Source organism: Ruditapes philippinarum, unplaced genomic scaffold (genome assembly GCF_026571515.1).
Source record: "Ruditapes philippinarum isolate M1 unplaced genomic scaffold, ASM2657151v2 ctg8178_1_1_1_1, whole genome shotgun sequence".
Taxonomy (NCBI): Eukaryota; Metazoa; Mollusca; class Bivalvia; order Venerida; family Veneridae; genus Ruditapes; species Ruditapes philippinarum.
This window is the reverse complement of record NW_026859618.1, coordinates 10,273-31,666: the sequence shown is the minus strand read 5'-3', so window position 1 is coordinate 31,666 and position 21,394 is coordinate 10,273. Positions and strand designations below refer to the sequence as shown.

General features: G+C 31.8%; 1 protein-coding gene across 3 annotated transcripts; it reads right to left on the bottom strand.

The window, feature by feature from the left end:
• Positions 1-1,059: 1,059 nt before the first annotated feature.
• LOC132757246 (uncharacterized) lies at positions 1,060-13,760 on the bottom strand. 3 transcript variants are annotated; one of them, XM_060748462.1, is made up of 9 exons: positions 13,512-13,760; positions 11,662-11,773; positions 10,102-10,392; positions 7,730-7,879; positions 5,915-5,957; positions 5,098-5,708; positions 4,493-4,638; positions 3,509-4,087; positions 1,060-2,312 (listed from the first exon to the last, which is right to left on the bottom strand). In XM_060748462.1, exons 3-9 carry the CDS (start codon positions 10,298-10,300, stop codon positions 1,911-1,913), a joined length of 2,130 nt encoding a protein of 709 aa, XP_060604445.1. In that variant the 5' UTR covers positions 10,301-10,392; positions 11,662-11,773; positions 13,512-13,760; the 3' UTR covers positions 1,060-1,910. The 3 variants fall into 3 exon arrangements, with proteins under 3 accessions (XP_060604445.1, XP_060604444.1, XP_060604446.1); XM_060748461.1 differs by having other exon boundaries at positions 11,662-13,760; XM_060748463.1 differs by having other exon boundaries at positions 7,730-7,876; positions 11,662-13,760.
• Between the last annotated feature and the right edge of the window lie 7,634 nt (positions 13,761-21,394).

Genomic DNA, 21,394 nt, shown 5'->3' with positions numbered 1-21,394 from the left:
TTCATGTGCACATACATATATGAACATAAACAATAACAGCGAGCTACTCTGCGCGACACAATGAAATAAAAAAGGAACAGACACGAAAAACAGACAATAATAAAATATTATTTCGTCAGTGAAACAATGTCTTAGAACAGTTAGAAATTCAAAAGCTATTTCACTTAACGGATAGACTGGTTTTTCACAAGCTTATCATACATAAACACCTTGACATATTATGCGTAACTCAAAGCGTTTCTAATTTCAAACTATTGAACAATAATCATACTAAGAAATTAAAAATGCTTCTTGATATAATGCTTACATAAATCTTCAAAACATACACATTTTAAAATGAAATGAAACTCATCTTCAATTTCATTACAAGAAGTACACTTCACAACTACTAACAGAAAACGTATCTGTCGACGGCATCTGTTTGTTTGTTTGTTTGTTTCATTTTACGCCTTTTCCCGACAGTATTTCAGTCACATAGGCGGGTAGTTTCCTAACCATCGTTCCTGGAGAGTTACACCAGTACTAGACTACCTTCCTCCGCGCTAAACTACCAAAGCATCTCCCGGGGATCGAACCCACGCCAGAGAGGTAACTGGATTAGAAGTCATCGACTCTAACCCCTCGACCACGGAGGCGGTTCGATGGCATCTGCTAGATTATATAAATACATTATTTATCTAGTTACAGCTATTCAAAATGTCTTAATGTTTAAGCATTTAAGAAAAAAATTAAAGTCAAAATCATTTACATCTCTAAACTAGAAATGTGTCCATAGGACACGGATGCCCCCACACGCCACTGTTCTGTCAATCTTATGAGTTCTAGGTCAAAAATTCCTTCCTTTACTACCATCTACACATTAAGGTTGTTAATCCCTGGAAGTTTAAGCAAAATCTGCCATCCGGTTTAAGAGGAGTTGCGTTCACAAAATTTCTACATAGTATATAATGAAAAAATCAACAAAGGGCAATAATTCTGTTAAATTTGGCTGCAGCAAAAATTCCTTCCTTTACTACCATCTACACATTAAGGTTGTTCATCCCTGTAAGTTTAAGCAAAATCTGCCATCCGGTTTAAGAGGAGTTGCGTTCACAAGATTTCGGGACGTACGGACGGACGGACTGACGGACGGACGGACAAGTGCAACGCTATATGCTCCCACATTGTGGGGGCATAAAAAAAAAACTTGCACGAATTGGATTTTCTAGACGCTCGTGACATTATTGGAGATTGCTATCACGAATACATTCTTTTAAAATGCATACAAACAAAAATATTACCGGCTCCTTGCGCATACTTCATGAATTCGTTTCATAGTTCATTTAACGATTTAAAAATAGATAAAAATCATTCCGTTTAACTTCACACTTGTCATTAAACCATGGCAATTATCACGCCCTATTGTTGTTTTATTGCTTCCGAGGGATCTACTTTTTTACTCCAGAAATACGAATATTTGTTTCCCCTCACCCAGCTAATATTTATGTACAAACAAACTTAAACACTTGAAAATAGTTGTGTTGCACTTAGCATTTGGTAAATTTAATGTTTAGGATAACATCTTTTCTTTTATAAAAGAGAAGGTAATGAAGTCACAATGTATATGTTCCTGAATGGTTTTTAATAATTCACTTTAAAATTTATTTCAAGCTATTTTGACCTACTTAAAGCATTTTAATAAACTTTGTAGAGGGCTATCAAATAGAAATTGTGCTATAAGGAGAGAAGTTGTTCAAAGAATATGTTTGATATCTACGACGGCATACGACGACTTTATCACAAAATCCCACATCTAAGCAATTAATGCTCAGGAGAGCTAACAAGTAGTCCATTGTAAAACAGCATCAACATAATAATCCCAGACATAATTTGTCTAAACTCGCGATATGTTTTGTTTTAATTTATGATCACTATGTTAGGTATTTACATGACCCTGATGCTTGCAAACAGTCTCCTACTGCGTGAATTTGCGCAGGAGAGTTTTCCATGTGAGTTATAAGCTTAAACTCATCGTTTGTTTTTTGGCTTAACTGTTCCAAACCATGTGACAATGGTAAAAAACAGTAGGATTCTTCTTCACCACACTTGCCGATAAGCATTGAACAAACACGAACATTTTGATCAAGGTCATCATAACAAAGTATTGAACCGCTATCTCCTTCTTCAGCTAATCTTCCATCTGGTTTCTTAAGTAAGTAGCTTCCAGGTTGTACTTTTGTGTGGTATTTTACACCCTTCTTTAAAAAGATTGGTATTTCTATTGTTCCTACGCCTAATTTAGTCTTTGCTCCTCTTAGATAAACAGCATGATCCTGGTGGGTATGAAAGTAATTGATTTTGAATGAAATAAAAAAAAAAACCTGCGTGACTGAATAATAAACCTTATACAGAACTATTTTATTGGTTTACTTAAATCCAATTTTAATTAAGGTAATCTAAAAGACACACACAGAAACCAAATTTGTATCAGTCTAGTCAAAAGAGAAAACAAATTACAGAATACATTTGGGCTTTAACCTTAATGATATATAAGTTTGAATTAGGCACACAAATTGAAAGCTTGAAATGCATATTCTTTTAACTTCTAAATGAAGCAAATGTCAGTAAAGAATGTAAAACCAATAGTGACCTTCGATTAAAATACTATGAAACACAGAAAGGTATTTTGATAAATGATAAAAAAAGAGTGTTAAATATAACATTGTTTACACAACCAATTAAGTCCACGCAGTCTTGCTATTTGTTATTCTTGTCCATTCGTTTTTATAATTAACAGTTTGTATTATGCGATCTTTCTTTCTTTAAACAATAATGGGACATATATTTCTTTATGATTTGATTTCTTTTTATCAAAACATGTAAAGGGGTCTTTTGCTGACAATTATCACATTCACAATAAGACAGCTATTGATCAAAATAGTCTTCAATTATTAATGCTTAACATTTTCAAAACAAATTGCAATCCATTAAATATTTATATACCATTTATCTGCTCAGTATTGGCTTTAAACCATATGTTATTTTCTTTAATTTGATAAGAGCACCAAAATAAAACTATTCATACTCTAAAGTATCAAGGGTCGTTAACAGTCAGAGCTGTCATTCAGTTAAGATGTTTAGATATCATACAGAATTTTGGTAGAAAGGAAAACAACGAATGACAAAAGAACAAGTAAATCAACCAGCAATGATTCTAACAGTGACCGTAACGTTTAAATTACTGACCTAACATAAACATATTTTGCTTAACTCGATTTTTTTTTAATTCTAAAGTAGTCGTTGATTTTCATATGCACTTAATATCCTTTTAATTGTGAAACGATACTTAAGTAATTACGCAGAGGATAAATAATTAAAATTTCATATTTTGATAATGATACCATTTCATTAAACTTTTAAGTATGAACACGGTCGATCAGAATCGTTTACATATAGACATGCAAATGCTAAAAAAAACATTCATTTCTAAATTACGGACATACTTGATTATCAAACAATAAACTCTTACCTGCATAGTTTCGTCTATTTCACCTAGACTGGCACGTATTATTTCACCATCATAATTTCTAAAGCTGGTATCTAAATTGAGCAGTCGTTCATCAATTATCTCTGCGGCAGCGATGTCATAATCTCCTTGATGCCCTGTTTCTGGTATCACTCTCCCCAAAAGCCTTTTATCCTTATCAAATATTTCGTTTCCGAAATGTACTACAACGTGCTTTGAAATCAGTGCGCAAACAGAAGAGCAATTGCGTGATGCAAAACATCCCAAAGTTGCACAATGGTCCCGTTTTTCCCCTTTGGCTTCCCCTTGTGCTTTACATTCAGCTTTGCTTGGAGCTTCTTTGGCCTTTTGAATTTTAGGACGTATCATCGAACCTATGTAGCTGTATTCTTCCAAATCGCCATTAATATAAATAAGGTTATATTTCTTAATGCCATGTGTTGCTACAAATTTGGAAATTTTCTTTGCAAGTTCCCTTTCCTCTGATTCATTTGAGGTTTGCTTAATATATATATGAAATGTGCGGTATCGAAATCCACACCATGTAATGGCTTCGTCTAATTTGAAAAGGTCTTTTGCTACCTAAAATCAGAAATGAAATAAGTACAGAAATCTGTACATAGTAAATGATAAAATTGATGTCATTTGTGACGTTTAATAGCTTGCATGTTCATTCTACGAATGTTTACAAATACAATTAGTTATTAATGTAAATTAACTTACGAATCTAAATGAATCGGTGAATGTATTAATTTATTTTGGACAAAAAACGAATCCATCTGTGCCTTCGTCTGAAGTCTTTTGTTATACAATCTAAGTTCATATTTTCACATACGAATGTATTGAAATTGATATCTCATTATTAGAGAAAACACCAAGATGTTTGCTTGCATACAATTCAAGTTTGAAATCTGGTATTATAGTTTAACAAAAATCTCTTCTTTGTTTAAGTGTAATTAAGGACATAAAAATGTAAAAATATCGTACTTCTTCAGGAACAATTGGTGTCTGGTACTCTTCAAAAACAGGCTTAATTTCTTCAGGGAGATTGCTTCTTTTAGACAGTGCGATCATTTCACCTAACAACCTTTCAATGCTGGTTTTATTTTTGTTGATGCTTTGATAGAATACGTCTTCGAAAAGATTAAATGTTTAATATATATGACGATGAGAATGATCTAGCATGAAAAGATTTATATTTGTACATTTTTAAAAAACAATTGCAAGTCAATAAGATACTTATTCTTAAAGCGCAAACAAACAAATAGTAGAAAAGAGTAAAATAGTATCCTGTACACTTGATTAGTAAAACGGTTGCATTACTGCTTCTGAGTATGAATAATTTATGACTATATCGTTATTTATCATGGCTAGAAACTTTGCTTTTATCTTCTCACGATCAATCACAATTGATTAGTAAGCATGCAGGTTATTACAAGGCATTTTTCTTAATCGATATCATTTAATTTAATGTTTGGTTATATTTGTGAAATATATTTGGTTTATTTTGAAATATTGGTAAAATGACAGAAGACGAATGAAACATTTGGTTGTCATGACTAACGAATATCATTCGATTTAAGAAGCATTACCTGAACCGGTTGTCTCATTTGCTGTTTGCAACGAAAAAGACGGATCAGGATAGAGATCCGGAAATTCCCTTATAAGAGAAGCTGCAGAGAAGTCTTTAGCATTTCCTTCAGCATGAGTGATGCTCCGTAGTCTATGAAAAAGTGCAATTTTGCCGATCAATGGTCTCATTATGATGACTTCCATCAAACTACCTATCGCGTTTTCGTAGTCCTCTTCTTTTTCGATATGAGAGTCAGAGTATACAAAAATAGTACTGTCAGTAACTGATTCAACAAATTGAATACCTTCGGAATTCACAAAAATTCCAACAACTTCTTTGCTTCTAGCAACATCACGTTTCCTAGTTGCGATCCGGTACATTTCAGTATTTGTATAATCAAGATCCTCGATGAGCATATTCCTCTCAAAGGTATTGTCCTGGCTGAAAATATCAATATATTCCCGATGTTCCATACCTGTATCTCCCATATTAGGAAGTCCTATTTTATTTTCAATGCCTTCACAATAACTCGTAAGAGTTCCCACACAACCCTGTAGACGATGTATTCTTGGCAACCTTTTTAAGGGTACTTTATAATGCACCACTTCATTCACGTCAACAAATAAATATCTATAATAGTATAAAATAACACTTTTACCTTTTCTTTACTTAAAAGCAACATTTTATCAGAACTTCTTGAACGTTCATTTTATAAATATTGTTCAAATTAGAATATCCTTTTTTTAATTGTTATATTACAACAAGTTTGCTACAAATGCTACAAATGTTCATAAACAAAAGCAATCTCAAATAAATTATTTAAAAAAAAAACTCACTCAGGATTTTTGTCACTTTTGTCGATGTTCTGACAACGTTTTCCTATATGGAAAAAAATGAAACAAAAAACAATTTAGTAAACGTTTCTCAAAAATATTTTGTTCTTTAAACACCGCGTGAACTCTTTATTTCCTTAATTGTCTGCGTCTATACCGTCCTTTAGGTTTTTTGATATGGAAATTTGGAAGCGTCCCCTAGTATTATGATGTTAAGCGGAGAGCGACAATGAAATAATAAAAAAACACATTTTACATGTTGTTTTTTTTAAATTAAACCAAATAGGGACCATTCAACTGTTTTGTTTTTATATAATTATACTATTTTCATAGCAAGAGTATTTCTGCTTTAAAATAGATTTGCTTGTGACGTATATATAGGATGTTTACCTTTGCAAGCAGTTTAAGGTTTGAGACTCATGTGAAATGTTTTTTTCTTCTTTTTTTTTGTTTTAAGCCCCTTTTATAATACTACAGAAGAACTTCTGAAAATAATGAATTTTTTATTCATCATATTTATTTATAATGGGTAACTATGATAATCCTTTTTTAAAGAATTTCATTTATAGACACGTTCATTTAAGCGTCATAAGCGTCGGAAAAGAGTTACTTTTCTTACCGGATGTGACGTATATGTGGGATAATACTATACAGACCGCGTAGAATGTTAGCTAATTGAATTTAAATGCTTAAATTCTGATCGTTCAAATATCATTATAATATGAAAAATTCTACGCATGCATACATAAATTCGATAATCAAGACCATAAACAAAAAACAAAACAAAAACAAACAAAACAAAGATTTAGATTAATTCTCGCTACGTGTAAAGTAATGGCGGCGATCAATGAACGCAACCTCCATTTGTCAATTTTTTGAATCTTCATGTGAGTAACTTTTTAAAAAAATAAATAGATTTGTAATTGCAAAATGTGTGTACATTGTAATTGGAAATGAGCTTTATAATTTTATTGATCTAGATAAACTGCAATCGAATGGTCTGTGTGGTGAACTTTTTTGATGTGCAATTCTTTGTGTTGATTATAGATGCTTCCCATTTGTTCAAATGACTGTACTAAGGCAAATGCCTTTTTACTTTTTACCTACTTTTACAAAAAATTTCATTTGTCCATATTCAAAAGCTGCATTGTGCAAGAATTTCACTGTATAAGAATTCCTTTTAGACACTTGTGGTTATAAAAAATTAACTTTCCCAAAACATAGATAGAACATGTTCTTTTTGACATGTTCAGCCATTTTAAAAAATATGGTTTGAACATGATTTGACTATGACCATTTCCGCAGGGGAGGCAGTTGACCAGTGAGTCCACACTGGTAGCACCTTTGCTCAAACTAAACTAGAGCATTATTTGTGAGTTACTTATGTGTCAAATATGCAAAGGTTAGCCCACATCATGGTCTTTTGGGACCTTAGTTTATTTAGTCATAAAATTGCAAATTTTAGCCCTAAAATTTCTATTACGTACCCTAAAATTCCTAATTTTAGCCCTAAAATTTCTAAAATATTATCTAAAATTCGCCCTAATCTTATGTCGGAAGGTGCTGGACAGCATGCTAATGGTTTCCTTCACTTATACGGTAGACATTTTATTGTAGAAACAGCATGTGTAAAAGTAGGAATAATTACATTTATATAAGCATTGGTAAGTTAAACAATTTAAGTTGAAAACTCCTATTTTTTTGCCTCAAAATGGTCCAAAAACTCCTATATTTCCTGCTAAAATATTCATATATTCCTCCTTTATTTTGGATAAGACCTGGTTGACAGCCTGTAATATATATATACCATTTTCTTACCGTTTTGGGTTTTTCCATTTTCTGCTCTATCAGCATTTTCTGACTGTTGATCAAATGTTTGATCTTCCTCACTGACGTCATGCACCATATGCCCATTTTCTTTTACTTTCTGCTGGTCTATTGTTGGATTAGGATTTCCAATCAAACCTTCTCAATTATCAACAGAGCAATTTATTATCTAATTGTAGTTCTACCCGAAATGAAACATTATCTTGATAGAATTACGACATATATAAAACAACGGTTAGTAGATGTTGCCATGTAAAATCAAAAACCATAAAGCGTTAACACACACATAAATAAATGACTAATTTTGAAGACCTTGATATACATTTCTGTGTAACATTAAGTTCAATTCGCGAGCATATCTAGAGTGCATATCGTTTCAATATTGTAATTATGTACATGTATATATAAAATGTGTACCATATATAATCATCATCTGTAATACCTTAGTTAAGAAACAGTTAGCCTAAAATGATAATGGAGCAGTAAAAGATTCTCGACAGTCGAAAAAAATATGATAAACAAGATCAACAAGGAAAGGCGGCGTTCAATGAACGCAACACCCTTTAATCAAATCTTCATGTCAGCGTGTCTTAACACCGAAAGTCGGAGAAATGATAAATTACCCGATTATCATGTTTTTGCCACGGGCCTTTTAGGCTAAGGCACGACGACACGGCAATTATAAGGCGCGGATAATATTTTTACTCACTGACACGATAATTTTGCAGAAGCCTATTAAAATATCGTTATTTTGTCTTATTAAATATATCGTGTTTTTGTGAAAAAGTGCGTCTTGTCATACGCCACTTGTCATGGACTGGCATAAACTACCCTGTCTTTTTAAATTTGTCTTTTATGGTTTTATCTTTGATATGCAGAGTTCAAAACCTCTGATCATCATTCAAGTTCCGCCCATTGTTTTGTCGTTTCGGGCAAACGCATTCATTCACTTTACATGTTTAAATGTTGAATACTATCAAAGCCGGTGCTAAGGGCTTGCAATTACCACTACCGTTCATGAACAGGCTCAATCAAACCGAGCCTGCAATATTTTTAATTTTGTCCTTTAGGGATTCGGTTTTCATTATTTAGCAATTCTTTTATGTAATTTCATGAAGCCATTACAATTTCCTTGCCCAAATTATGACACATTTTGTCGTTTTGCTGTGTCGTGTGTGGGTTGCGTTATTGAACGCCGCCCTTCCTGGTTAATCTTGTTTATCATTGGGCGCCGCGCTGCACGCGGCGTCTAGTAGTGATGCATTTGTCTATACAGCAATGGGGTATGTTTTAGACTTGATTTTGTGTGTATTTTTTTTTGTTTTAACAAAATCACACTGTTTTCAAATTTTCCAATAAAGATAGGTCTTCTAATGTACAACATGTCACAGAGCTTTAATGGATTAGAATAAACGTTTAACTGAAGTGATAGTGAAATGGTTGAATATCATATTCTTTTTATCATTATCTAATTTTATCTACATTATAAATAACGTGCCAATGGGCCAGTCTTTAGTCGATCGTTCCAAAACTTTACCGTTGAGACAGGTAACGACTGAGGCAGTGTCACTCACTTCATTTGCTCCACTTCTGTTGAAATTCGGCTCCGCCTTAAATTGTCGCAAAATTTAATATGATGCTCCGTACGTATGCTAGCATTTAGTCTTCGTTGATGGGAGGGGAGGAGGAAACCAGGACAACTTTGATCAATAATACTTGTCGAATCATTAAATTACAAATTACAAAACCTAAACCTAAACGAAGCCCTCTATCAAAGAGTCGGTTCTCCCTCAGGAGTTGAGAAAGAACGCCAAACTCTGCGCACCGGTTACGCTTCGGCCAGTAAGCCGAGATCACTGCAGAACAGTTCGTCCTCAAAATCATTCGAACATTATGCAATTCGTACCAATATTTAAATGGACATATTTTCGCATATAATGTCTTGAATTTATTTTAAGGTTACCAATCATTTCAATTTTACTTGTTATTTAATATCTAATTTATTTTCCTCGACTTGACGTTTCAGTCCTTGTCGCAACAAAAAACCATTTCAGAATTTCAGACATGGCATTACTTTATAAATTTATGCATGAGGTTCTACTTTTTTTTACAAAAATATGCAACTTAATTATTAAACAACGAGCACATACCAAGAACATGGAGACAAAAATGATTTGTACTTCGGACATTCAACTGTAATAGGGAAAGATTTTCAATGCTGATTGACTGTTCACATCATTTGGCGGTGTCTTTGATGTGCAGCATCAACATTTAACTTGTATATTGCTCCTACGTTGTCCTGTTGTATGACGCTATTGATATAACTAACATAGCTTTGACACTTAGTATTGGTTATACATTACCTTGTTCATTTGCCAGGTGGAAATGTTGCTCCAACGACTGTTTCCCCATGTCCGTCGGTAATGAAGGTGCCTTTTGCGCAGGTGTATGTATCATAGGCAGGGTTTCAGCTGACCATTGAGATACTGTAGTTACAGGACATGCCCTAGATGGCCATGTAGATGCCTTTAACTGCGATGCAGATGCTCTAATTTGCGCCATTGATGGAAAAAGCAGTGATCCCTTATTGCATTTCGTATTCGTATTGACAGGTGCTTTCCTCTTTCGAAAATCTCCGAGTATTTTGTCTTAAACTGTAAATACAAAAATCGAATGTTTAAAAATCCTTGTGCTTTACTACTAAGGATTTGCATTATACGATGATATTTTCACAAAGATATATTTGTACGGACATAATCAACAAGGAAACAGTTTTTTTTTTGGAATACTTCATAATTTCTCATCAATTTACACTATGTCTTATAATATGATATTTACTGTTTATTTTTGTTTCCACATGACTGCTTAACAAGATTACTAACAACCGAATGATTGTGAATTAATTTACCATGTATGCAAATTGACTCATCCATACATTTATTAAATGATGAGTCTACGAGTTGTCTAATTAGGCTGATGGAATTTTGCCCCTTTATATATCTTGCTTTTTTTATTTCCACAGTGTTAGTTTCAATAACATTATTTCGGTCACAACAACAATATTCTATCATGATATTAATATCCTTATGACATTGATGATACAAAAATACGTGTACTGATTTGCTTTTATTGCACTCTTTTTCATTATAATCAAACGTTTAAAATTAATAAAATTCATAATTCATGTGACACCGGTATCTTCGGCAAAAGGAGCACAACACTTCCCTTAACTAGTTGAGTGTGTGTGTGTTCCGTCAAATCGTGTTTAATCTTAGTATCAAGACTGAAATAGTCAAATATACTTATTTATTTCGATTTTTCGCAACAATACTGTTTACTAAGCACAACGTATCGTATAAAATCTGATGTCTATATTTTTAAAATGACACCTCAAACTGTATAAATGAAAATCATTTTTGAAATGAAATAAGCGTCTTATATTGAAGACAAACATTATGAAGGCTTGCTAAGCACTTATTGTATAAAATTCATATGAGATATGTTTGAAAAGTTTGTGCATGATTTCCTGTCATAGCTGGCCTTTGTAAAAATATATGTCTTATATACCAGTATATTACCAGATACTCTGGATAACCATTACCTTAAACGAGATAAGTGTCTTTGGCAAATCTGAGATATTATTGAAAGTTGATGTTATCTTAATTTCAATATTTACTAATCACAAATTGCACAAAACAAAGGAAGAAATTGAGCATAAACATTATTTCAAGGTGATCTTTATGTTGCTTGAAAATTTTATCATATTCTGAAATGAATTACTTGCATTTAACAAAGTTTTTTTGGTATTCAAATGGCATTGTTATAAGTCAAGTTTACGTTCTGAATCGGCACTAAGTTAAAAAGATATCTAATAAAAATCTACGTCGCTGAATTTGTTTTGTCAAAAGGGTTAATAGCCTTACCTTTTATTAGTTGTTTGTGCTTGTCCTCTGATGATTGAATTTTCGTTCCGTAACAGAAGTCTCAGTCTTAAATAGTTAATTCATTTATCCCTGTTTGAAACAATGCTGGTGTCTGAAAATGATGTTTTAAAATAAAATCTGATGTCTTTCTTCCGGTGACTTCCGAGAATTTTAAAGAATTCTAAAGTGTTTTTATCGGAATGAAATTAGATTCTATAATTAAAGCATGACCAGCAAATATTTGACATAATTTATAACAGGTTTACATTGTTTGTAAGTAGAAATTTGGAAAATAGTTGTTTTTTATCATTCGTTCCCACATTTATTCTATTTATCTGTACATTTCTGCATTTCATGTTAATTTTTGAATGTTTCAATGGCGCTATACACTATTTGCTGTTCTTCGCTTTCATACTGCCTGTCTATGTGTTTGTTCTTTTGTCAGCTTTTGTTTTGACTAAAAACAATGTTCACAATATTAAATATTTCAATTATAATAACATTCCTTTCTCAAAATACCGTTTTTCTTTCTAACAAAATCATGCACACTTCTCACTCTAATGAACAAATCGGTTTTTCCGATATTAGTTGTTACGCGTTAATCATAAAAGTATATGTTTTAATAATATAATCTGTCATATTTTGCGGTTCGGATCGGAATATCCGTCCCGAGGTGACCCGCCCATTGGGCGGTAACGAGGCTTGCCGAGTTACCGCCCATGGGCGGGTGTCCGAGGGACGGATATTCCGATCCGAACCGCAAACATATGTCAGATGTTTTTTCTTGCATATTCTACCATATTCCATTATATTTTAAATTCTTTATCTTTATTTTCAATGAAAATTTATATCATTACAACCGTAACTACTTTCTTACAACAGCGTATGAATTACAACTTCATACATAACGGTAAAATGACGTCATCCAAAGCGTGCCATTGTACAGCACGCGACTCATCTGGAACCCCCCATGCCAGATGAAATTTCCGGCATGGGTAAAACTTACGGAAACGCCAGTCTGATATGCAAGAAAGATCCTGTAACTCAATTGTTGTATGAGCATAATACTCAAATGAAGATTAATCAATATTGTAAGTTTCAAAAAGCATTATTTGTAAAGATATTACCGAATTTACATTTCGTGTAAATAAAGGGAGGTAATAAGAAATTTATTTTCTATAAAGTCTAAGTCAAATGTTTCAATAAGACATGAATGCAAATATTTTAACGATTACATATGATTTGGACAAATATTTGCAGTACATATTTTACATAATCTTCGGTAATTTAAAATTGTTTTACAAGCATTATTATATACATACATAAAATTTCACTTAAGTGTGGTTTCAACCTCAAATACACCATAAAGGACCTTTAATACATTTTTCTGTTTTGGTGATCAATTATTCCTTTTTCAATACTGTTACCTTTTCACATTTATCAACTTTTTATCTTAACACAGTTGATAAATATATATTTTTGTCATATCGACATCCTACTTATAAAAACATTAATCAAATACCTGGTCAATCTACAATGGACTGTTTTTAGAGTCTTCGTAACAGTTTTCTGTTCCGTTTGTTAAAAAGTATACAGCGCTTTTCGCTTGGACAAAATTGAATTTTCTTTTACTTACAAAAGTACATGACTTTGACCTTACCTTATGTTAAACCCTTACTTAGTTTTGACCCTTTACAGTTACCCTTTTTACATTGAGTCATTCAAATTTATTTATTTATTTATTTATTTATTTATTTCCCTTGTTATTATTTTCATACTCATACTATGGGTCAAAGAGTCTCGGCAAGCAACTGACTGGCAGTGTGTCACAATGAAAACAAAACACTAACCAAAGTCCGTAATCACACACCTGAAATAAATGCATTTTTTAATAATTAACATAATTATACATATCACACAGCAATAAATTAAATGTACATGTCCACCTTCTGGTTTTCTGGCACATTGCCTTGTGTTTTTCATTGTTTTTGTCGCGAAAATGACAAAAAAAACGAATAACATCTATTTGAAAACTATGAAAAATATACCAAAATCAAAAAATAAAATCAGATGCTACACAGTTTTTTCCTTTTTAAACAATGCACAACTTTTAGGTAAATGATATAGTTGAAGATATATTTATTGACTTGTTCTGTCAGTTATTTACAAAAAATATATATGACTCACTACTAAAACAATTAAAATTCGTAACGGTGAAAATTAGAATCAGCAGTTAAACTGTATCCAATAAAAATAATTAAATAATAAGATTATATTTTTAATACACATTTAATCACTTTCATAGATATTTTGACCACAAAAATGAAAATGACTTACATAAATTTTCATCATACATCTCCCGTGTGCTGGTTTAATGTCATACATGTAAATGTTTAATCAGTGACACGTGATAGTATAAACACCGGCGCGTGCCGTTAAATAATCAAATTATCGGTCATACATGATATAGATGTATTAATACTCATGCTCTTCTCATGTTGTATGTAACCGCCGCAATTGAATGTATGGCGATGAACATGTTTATGTTTATATGCTAATAAAATAATTGAATTGAATTGAATTGTGTTTATTCAGTGACACGTAATTGGATTAACAATTAACACCGGCGCGTGCGGATACTAATCCGATTACCGGTCATTAGAACGGTATATACATGTATTATCAATAAAACATAACTTTATTTTTTTAATTTTGTTATAAGATGAAAAATTTGTATTTTGCAGGTATCAGTAGACTCGATTATTACATGGCACGTATTGTACAGTTCAGTTGTAGTATTTGCAGTGACGCTCCTTCAGATCAAGCAACACCTGATCATGACAATTCCGTTGATCAAACAGACAAGGAAATGTATAATTGGGAAAAAGATTATCAATAAGAAATACAAAAATACAGTTTCAAAAAGTGTATATATTGTAAATATTGTAGTTATTACATACATGTATATAAAGAGAGAGATAGTGTCTGCGTATTCTATGTATTGTTATTTCAATGTAACGTGTGTACATGCATATTTATTTGTGTTACTGGTTTTGTAAATAATATACATAAATGATAAATAAACGGCTGGAAATGTTCTAACCTAGTCATTACTTTGTTTTTTTTTTATTTTTAGAAAAGCACGGTCTTTCCTAATATAACAATACATTAATTAATAATTGTCATAAATATATAAAATGTAAGAATTAACTCGAACACACACAATGGTTTGATATAGATGCACTGTGCATGCGACTTTATTTTATTAAATTAGTTTTCTTTTCTTAAACATATTACTGTATCAAAAAATATGTATTTCTTTACAGTTTAATCACTTTTATATATGTTAATGATAGTAATTATTTTAGTTACTACGTGCGTAAAGCGATAAGTACGCCGCTTTGATAATGTGAGAGTGACGTTACATTTTCTTTTGTACATGTACACTAAAGTTAACAACATTTGTCTTAATAGGTAAAACAGGGTTTTCAAAGCGAATATAATGTCAGATTAGAAACAGAATTTGAAATGTCTTGATGGAAAAGTTAGAATGTCATACACATTAAATTTTATCACAAGTTCGAGCCTCACAAGTTGTCTTACTTTTTTGCGTTGATACGTAAATGTTTCACGTGCGCACGTAATAGTCGCATTCGCATGTATTAACTAAAATATTTCCTATGTTATTTTATGCAATTGTCACATATAATACGTATACTATATTTTATTATCTGAATTTGATTTCATACTATCAGATTAATGCTATAGGCAAGGGAGGATATTTTGATTTATATTTCGTGAGAATTATCACTTTATTTTTAGAGATGGCACACTGTAAGAGATTCTATTGTCAACTTACCTAGTTAAACAGTCTTAACAATAAAAAAATATTAATCTACACTATTGTTTATTGAAGGTATTCATTCGTTGCTGAGATAGTTTTTGAAACAATTGAAATTGAAACAAACAATAATCCAAATTTGTTAAGATTAACGTGTTTTTTATATAAATGAGAAGTATAGCTGAGTATTCCGCCTTTTACTTAACTGGATATCATTGTGCAAACACGGATCTACATCTGAGTAACAAATATCTGTACTTTTTAAGCCTTTTTTTCAAACGAATTGACTCCTACTAACTTTTTCCCAATACAATGTTATTTTGTATTAATATATTTTTAATCAATAAAACACTCTTTACATAGAACAAAGATACCATTATCATTTATATTACAGGTGTGAAATAAATATATTCGTAAAGGTTTTTTAACAAAAACACATAACTTATCACCCATCATAGATTAAATCATTTCATTTAAATCCTGTGTAAATGGTTGCTTATAAATGACATCTTTATCCTAATAATATAAAATAATTTTGAAATTTGCGTTAGAAAAAAAAATGTATATATGTATACGCTTAAAAAATGCTTCTGTATAGTCTTTTTGAAAGTTGTGATAACTATTTCACGACACTATTTAAACAGTATTTTTGAACTCTCTTTTTCAGATACACACATGCTGAAGAAGATTGTAATATCTGGAGATAACATTTTTTACGTCACGAAATAGACACCGTCACACTGGTCTACGTAACATTCCTATAGATGATTGATATATTTAAGTGCTTTTAAGAACTGTGTTTGAATGACGAATTTCTGTGAATACGGATTTTTAGTTTTAATGATTATTATTAAAACTTTCTGTAATAATCAATTTGTGCTATGGACTCATTTTCCTAAAATAATATGTGAAGTTTAACACGAACAAATGATATTAATATCTTTAAAATATTTTATGGGTGTAATACAAGTGGCTCATAAAAATCATTGTTAAGATAAATAGAATCGAGCTTCAAGTTGGTATAGTTTGTTCTACATTTAAACAACATGCAGTTCATAAAGGTTACGGCTTGAAAATATCGAAACATGTACATGTATAACTCGATCTCTAAAGAAAATATCGCAGTGCGGATTTTCTCTACTGTGATACGTATTTCATGATTCTGTATCGCATCATGTTATTTATTAACATCATTAGTAAGTCTTTGTCAATGTGCATCTCAAAAGATATTGCGGGTTAGTTATTGTTGAGGTTTTTTATAAATTCTATTTCTTTTATGTGTTGTCATTTAAAATGCCTTTGTTGAATACATATAGTTACTAGTCCTTTGTTAATTGTGTTATCAAATCAGAATTAGCTTATGTTATCTTATTATTGTTTTGTTTATGTACATTTAATGTACTGATATTTTATGTAATTATATGCCTGAGAAGGCCCATGATTGGTAATAAAACATTATTCTATTCTATTCTATTCATACCGGTATATCGCCGTTCCGTTGCAACGCTACATTAATTTGTCCCTCGGGAATAAGGCTTGCAACAATATATGACTGTTGTAGCGAAGACATGTTTATTTTGTTTAATATATGTATACATATTGAATATATGTTTATGAAGTAATAAATATTTAAGAGTGACTCGATTTGGTTTTTACTTTATTATTTGAAATACTCCAATTGTGAAGATAACGTTCTTAAGCATATGACTTTACAGTTCCCATTCAAAATGTGTAATAAAACATGTTCTATTGTACAAGTCTGCATTTTGGCCATGTATACGTGTCACTTATATGTAAATGCATGCTTTTGATAGTATCTGTATCTTCTTTTATCAAGGAAATACAGTTCTGTATTCCCTGTTTACAACTAAAAAATGCAATTCTGTATATCCCCTGTATATATTGAAAATACGATTCCGTATATCCCCTGTATATGTAGAAAATACCATTCCGTATATCGTCTGTATATGTAAAAAAATACGATTCCGTATATCATCTGTATATGTGGAAAATACGAGTCCGTATATCCTCTGTATATGTAAGAATATACGGTTCCGTATATCCTCTGTATACGTAGAAAATACGAGTCCGTATATCCTCTGTATATGTAGAAAATACGGTCCGGTATATCCTTGGTATATTTATAGTATACTAGGGATAGCAACCTTAATATAGTCCGTATACGGGGTTTTATTCTCCGTATACTTTAAAAGTACGAACAAATATACGTACATGTATATGGGGCAAATACGGAATTCCGTATATGCCTGATGCATATACGGACTTCCCGTATACCCGGTGTTCTCTATACGGACTCGTATACTTGGTCCGTATATTCGACGAATACATCCCGTACACGCCCGTATATGTAAAAAATACGGGACCGTATATTCCCGTATATCAGTATATTTTTCGCAGTGATATGCCTGAAATAATCTTAATACATGTATTCTTTTTTTCCCCAAAAGTTTATAACTTGTTGTTTCTAGGGTCAATTGAAAAAAAACTATCAAACTTCCACAAACGTGGAAAACTTGTTATATTTCAAAAGAACGCTTTTCTAAAGGGCATGTTACTTTATAATTTATTTTCCCTCTCAGTTCTCTCTCTCTCTCTCTTTTCTTGGTTAAATATCTCTTAAGGTACGTACTCGTATGTCAAAATGTATCATAGATTCACATTAAATTGGAATGCTTGTTCACCACCAAGTTTGAAATGCATTTTAAGGGGCCGACAAATCTGACAGCCATCATTCATTAATTATTCCCTTTTATCAATTTGGAATGTTTGCTTTTTTCAAACAACGGTTGAAAGTATTCACTTCAAACTTACAATATTTGTTCACTTTTAAGAGCAGGTAGGTCTACTAAGCATGTGTATGTTTGCACAATTATTGCCCTTTTTCTATGTTGCTTTTCTTGAGAAAAGCATAGCGCGCTGTCATCGGACAGGTCTTGTATACTAAACCGTTAATGACCGATGGAAATAACTTGTTTCCTAACATGAATGACGGACGTGGGACGAATTGAAATCAGACTACTTAAATATAAAACGTTTGAGAAACGGAAAAAGTATATGGGGTATTGATATTTCAGAATGCTTTTTTTATATAAGCGGCATAAACTCTGGTCGAACTAGTTGGTTAGAAACTAATTAACAATGTATGTTTTAGTAGAGACCTAGGGAATTAAGAGGCATCTAGAATAGAGTTTGGTGGACAACCCTATGCTTCTTATGCTTCTTGTTATGTTCATTGTATTCAGTTCTGAACAAGATTTATCGTTTAGGACACAAACTTCGTTTACGTATGGACTAAACAGATGTCTAAATAGTTCACCGAAATGTGTTAAAAGATGTGTTGGTTTCCTGTAAGCATATGTTCATTAACTCCCATATATGAATGCACATTACTTGTTTTTAGCTTTTAGTTACTTAAAATTAAGTGTTGTGTCAGAGTTGATTTTCAGTGCATCATTGTATATTGATCCAGTATTAAAGTGACATTATGCTCATTTTTTATTGTCAAATTGAAATTAATTGACTATATATTTCAATAAACTTGTCGTTATAATGGTGATTGTTCAACACATGATATTTTAAAATGTTTAGGGTAAAAAATATATCTACCTAAATACATAAAAAGACTGCCAAACCCTTTTTAAAAATTGAAAGTTACAGATACATTCCGACGGATAATTACACATTTTTCACAGGGCCTAGGGAGTTATTTAACGTTCATGTAAATGTTAATTTTGAAATTGGCAGGAATAATAAGACAATATTAAATTATTTCGACTTTCATTTTTTCACTACACATGTATATATCTACCCATGGATGGGCATAATGTCACTTTAACAGTGAAAAACAAATCTCTTTGAATACGTTTTGATAAATTGATGATGTTCATTTCACAATCAATGTGGTTTTCATATCTCGATGTTCTAAATGTTATATTTTTAAAAATCATGTAACAAAGATTTGCCTTTTATTTAGATTAATAAAATAAAACATATCAAAATAAATTACAAAAGATACAAAAGGGCAGAAATAATCAAGAGGAATGTAGTACTTACCAAATAGTATCCTTTTGAATTTATGTTTTTATTTGTAACTATAAAGCCATTAAAAACAGTCTAGAATATACCTTTCTAAAATTACACCGATAATAATTTATAACTAAATAAATGTATTCACAGGGATAAAGATATTAGATTTGACATTGAGGGTAAGAAGTCTGCCTGTCAACTGAGGGGTCATAGGTTCAAGTTAAAATATAACTTATCTGTTCGCTACTGTAAACAAAAGGTTATTAATGCGTAATTCAAAAGAGTACATCCGTCGTTCAATGTATCATAATTGTTATTGGGTAATACACGGATATTTGTTTCAACTTTGAATTGAATATGAGACATTATTGTTTCTTTGTTTTTGAACAAGATTTATAATTTTCTTTTGTCATTAGATAGAAGAGGTTTGTTAAAGTAATACGATGTATTTGTATTCAATATAATACATATCTAGTTTACCTTACCTAAATGGTTTGAAGACCAATGATTTCAAAACGGTTGGAATGTAAAAAATAATCTATTTGAATTATACAAATATCAAAGTAACACTATATACACAATATAGATATCTCCGGTGTTTATATCCTAGCCTCCATGGTTAGTATCGATGCCTTCCTAACATGTACTGTCTCGATGTCTACCTAATATACTATGCTCGTATTTATAGCTACTGTATTATTTATCTAACAATTATCAATTATTATGTTTTGCAACCCGTTTTATTTTCTATTACACAATGCTATCCGGTAGCGTTACCCCCTAGAACACGGATAACAGACAATATATAGCAATTATAACTTCAACGCTCCAAGCTTAGATGTTGACATTTCTCACCAACAAAACTAAAAGTACCTCAGTATTTATATGCTGTACACAAAAACACCCTGTTACGGCTATTTATGATTGACTAATCGACTAACAATATGTTTATAAATACAGATACGAGTATATGTAATAATTTTACATAGATCATATAGTCTGTATTACGAGTAATATCAAATAAAACATTACAGAGCATGCTATTAAAACATTTCATTGAAGTTACTTCAAATGAATGCTCACATTATCATTTATAAAGAATGATATCAAATTTACCTTTAAGAATATATATTATTATTGTGCAACGTATTGTTTACGTATATGCACATGAAAATGGCTTTCCTGTATTAAAGGTCCCTAACTTGCTTAAAATTTGTCGGTTCGTAGACCAAATGGTTTCCGAGTGATAACTAGAGAAAGCTTAGGCCTAGGAACTTGGTACGATAATTGTTCATGACCAACAGATGGCCACTATTGATGTTTGGGCAAAGGGATCAAAGGTCGAGGTTACATTGACCTTGTAGGTAAAAACGGTTTGGAACTTTAAACTTGGTACGGTGATTGTTCATGACCAGCACATGACCCCTATTGATTTTGGGGTCAAGGGGTCAAAGGTCAATGTCACATTGACCTTGTAGGTAAAAACGGTTACAAACAATATCTTGACAACCAATCGGCCTTGACCAGTAAATGACCCCTATTGATTTTGTAGTCAGAAGGTCAAAGGTCGCATTGACCTTTTATGTCATAACGGTTTTCTATCAATAACTGGACAACCCATTACATGTTTACCATGTGTGCAGTGTAATGTAAAAGCATTCTGAAACTGGAAACGGTGATCTGGTCTGACATTTTAAAAAAAGTGGCTCAAGGTCTCATTTAAAAAAAGATGTACCTGACGGCAAATATTTCATTTTTTTATTGTTAAAAGGCGATTGAGGCATGGAAAAGGCAGCTATGGAAGTGATGTCAAAAATCATCTGTATTTTTGTGACCAATAAGATA